The sequence below is a fragment of the Engraulis encrasicolus genome, chromosome 14, assembly GCF_034702125.1.
Source record: "Engraulis encrasicolus isolate BLACKSEA-1 chromosome 14, IST_EnEncr_1.0, whole genome shotgun sequence".
In the NCBI taxonomy this organism is placed as follows: Eukaryota; Metazoa; Chordata; class Actinopteri; order Clupeiformes; family Engraulidae; genus Engraulis; species Engraulis encrasicolus.
The window spans coordinates 41,549,002-41,552,453 of NC_085870.1; the positions used below are offsets into that span (position 1 = coordinate 41,549,002).

General features: G+C 42.5%; 1 protein-coding gene across 1 annotated transcript in view; it reads left to right on the plus strand.

Annotated features, from left to right (window-relative positions):
* The first annotated feature begins 2,760 nt into the window (after nt 1–2,760).
* Nucleotides 2,761–3,452, plus strand: part of cass4 (Cas scaffold protein family member 4) — a 26,044-nt gene continuing 25,352 nt past the window's right edge. The window contains exon 1 of the mRNA XM_063216535.1: nt 2,761–3,058. Within this exon, the coding sequence (XP_063072605.1) occupies nt 3,053–3,058 (6 nt within the window). The 5' untranslated portion in view covers nt 2,761–3,052. The remainder of the gene's footprint in view (nt 3,059–3,452) is intronic.

A 3,452-nucleotide genomic window follows, 5' to 3' on the forward strand; every position in this document is an offset into this window, starting at 1 on the left:
AATAAGCTACAACAAATATTGCATGGTGCACCTTTAAATATGGCATACACATAGGGCCTACTGTAACATATACAACAACATGGCACAAATACAGCACACATCTGATTGGCATTCATCCAAAAACAGCACTATTTTCCAATCTTTTTACTTATACGAAATATATAAGCCCATAGTAACATAAATCGTGTATGGCATATATTACTGAAAATGAATAAAAAAATAGTTAGATTTGTATATGTGGGTTTGTGCCTTGTATGACCCTTATAATATTCTTATGGAACAGATATAATCCATATGCGTTTTTAATAAGACTTTTTCATATGGGTGGTTTCGTGAGGCCATCGGAAGCGCACCCATTGGGTGTAAGCCGTAATGCCATGTGAGGGACCCCCAGGATTGGTGACTCCGGTGTGAGGGACCCCAGTGATGGGTGAAGCATTGATGACGGGGCACACTGGATGGGAGAAGCATGATGGGCAGTTGATGGGCAGTTGCGTGAGGGACACCATGAGTGTGTGAAGCGCACGGGTGCGCTTCCCGAAGGGAAAGGCAGTGTGATGGAGTGACCATCACTAGGGTTGTTGTGGGTGTGTTCTGACTAACATGCCAACGAGCCTAGCGGTCAGAGCCCCGGTTTACTACCCCAGAAGGTCTGGGTTCGAGTCCCAGCTGGGCAACTCTACTCCCCTTTGCTACAACGTGCATTATTTCTATAGGAATATAGTAGTTTTCTCCTATGTTTTAGTCAATATAATATAGTATTATGCATTGTGGGCATGTCAAACTCTTATAAGAATTTATACTGCATACAGCCATGTTATACGGCATGCGTATAAGTTCCATATAGTATTTCTTTTCGAAAAGGGGCCATAATCGACTATCATGATAGACATATATTAGAAAACGCATAAGTGACTCTTGTAAATCTGGCACATTTTTTCTATACGATTTCATGTAAGGAACATGCATGTTTGCTGTATATGAATCATATAATTCTTTTTCATATGGGTAGACTGGCCACTTAGCTGGAATCTTAACGGGAAACCCCTCACATTTGAGACAGGCCAAAGGATTGGAAAAGTCTTAAATGGGGAAAAAGGAAACGGATAGGCTAGAGACAGCAAGATGATTCAAAATAAGTTCTAAAGACAGACATGATGTCTTAATGGAGTTTTGATCACAGAGGTTAAACAGTGCATATGGGTCATTGCTGAGTGAATATGGCACATTTCTTCTGGAACAGTAGACCGCATGGTTGCTACTGGCATGCTTTGGTGTTTGTGAAAGATATAACACTTACAAATAACATTTTCCAAAGAGGGATCTGTATGGTGACATAATACCATGCCATGAGCATCATATTTCCTTCTTTGTTTATGATGCATTTCAAATTCATTGCTCCAAGCTACAGAATTACAGAGACCTCTCTAAAGAACCTGTTATTTATTTCATTTAATTTTTTGCTCATTTGTGATCAATACAATAGGAAAATGCAGATCAAGGTATGCTAACTTGGATGATTCTTAAACTTTGGTGTTGATCAGTGGTTCTTGTATCCACAACAAGTCCCACAAAGGCTTAAAAAACAATTTGACAGATTAACACATTCGGACAGCTTGCAGGCTCTTATTCAATGTCATCTGTTCTGCTTCTGTTGTTTGTAGAGCTAGAACATCCCTTTCAGTACTTTCAGACCGAAACTTGTTCTTGAGGCTTTAGAGCAGATCCAGTTGTGTGAACCTGCACGGCAAACAAAAGGACCACCTTCAGGCAATAGTTTACATGGACACTGGAACATTTCGCAGACATCACTTCACTTCGCCTCATGGTCCAGGCAGGTGCATTCAGGTGAAACCTCTGAGTAACCAACGCCCAAACAGTGTCTACCAATCTGTGTTGTGGTATTTCCGTGTTCTTTTTATTCTCTGTGCAGATGGGCCTGTCGGTGATCCCATCTACTCATTACTGAAAAGACTCAACTACATCATCATAACAACATTGCTGTGACATTACCGAGAGCCTGAAGTAACAGATCGACTTAGTCATTACCATTTTGGTGACAGTAGTACGGTTAACTTTGCAGAAGGGTTAAGTTTAAGCAGGCCTCCGTCTCCCTCCCCCCCTTTCTCGTCTCCCTATTGTTGACTGACTGGATGGCTTTTTAATGTCTCTCTTCTCGGACAGTTTTGTAAGGTCAGGATTGTTGTTAGCCAACTCCCAGGTCCTCAGTAACCTACACCCTACCAACCCAACCCGACCCAACCCCCTCCTCCAGGGCAGCTAGGCCTTCCTTCCCAGAGATCCTCCCAGCCCATTCTCCTCTCCTGCTTTTGTTGTCGTCCTGACAACAAAGGGACGGGGCTGGAGAATTCACGCTTTTCAAATAAACCCCCTGACATAAATCTGGAACTGCAAACGTTTGGAAGGAAAAACAACAGAGAGAAGAAGAGCTGATACGCATGAGTGGAGAGCCGGGAAAAGAAAAGAAAAAAAAAGAGAGAACCTCTAGCTTTGACATGAAGAAGAAAACAGAAAAATTAGGACACCCACAAATTGTGTTATATAATATACTTGTTAATGGGAGATAGATTTAAACTCAACACATTACATCAAAACACCTTCTACAGAGACACAAGGCAGAGATGTTCAAAGGAGGCGGAGTCTGCAGGGTGACTGAGGAATGTGATTGGTCCTTGTAAGGAGAGGGGGAGGGATGTCTGCCATGAGTGTGTGTTGCTCTTTCCAGTCCCCGCCCCTGGGTCTGCTGTGCACAGTGCTCAAGACTGCCTGTGTCAAGTCAAAGTATATGAGCAGAGGATTGCTGCTGGGAGAGACAGATAGACTGGACAGTCATATTAGAGGAAGAGACTACTACGGACACACATAAACACACAAACACAGAGAGAGAGTTCGAGAGAAGAGAGTCGCACAGAACTTCTGAGTTCACTGCCAGCAATGTTTGTGGAGTAGTTGGATTCTCTTCTTTTTTTGAATGGACTTTTGAATGGGCTCTTTTTGTTGTATGGGCTCTGACTGAAGTTGGTTCAAAGAAATGGAGGTAAGTGTGCCTGTCTTTTTTTTAATGTTAAGTATAATGTTGTGCTAAAATATAACTCAATAAAGTATTTCTTTATTTAGATCCCATTTTAAACTCTGATTTGTATAACCTCCCCATGCTTGAGCTGCTGTAAGACAGTTTCACAACATTTTCTCAGAGGAGACAAAATATAAGAACCGAGACCCCTTGTAGAACACTTGTGCAGACGACTCGTACAAGTTGCCAGTTGGCTGCCAGGCTTCCCCACTTTCGCTGGTGTGGTCTGCTTGCCACCCGGCTAGATTTTGCTGATAGACAAGGCAGTTCAAAACAGACCACCACCAAGAGAGCTGGGGATCTGTGTCAAAGATGTGGTGTGTCAGCTATACTAGTACTTTTTGCTGGGGGTTTTTCA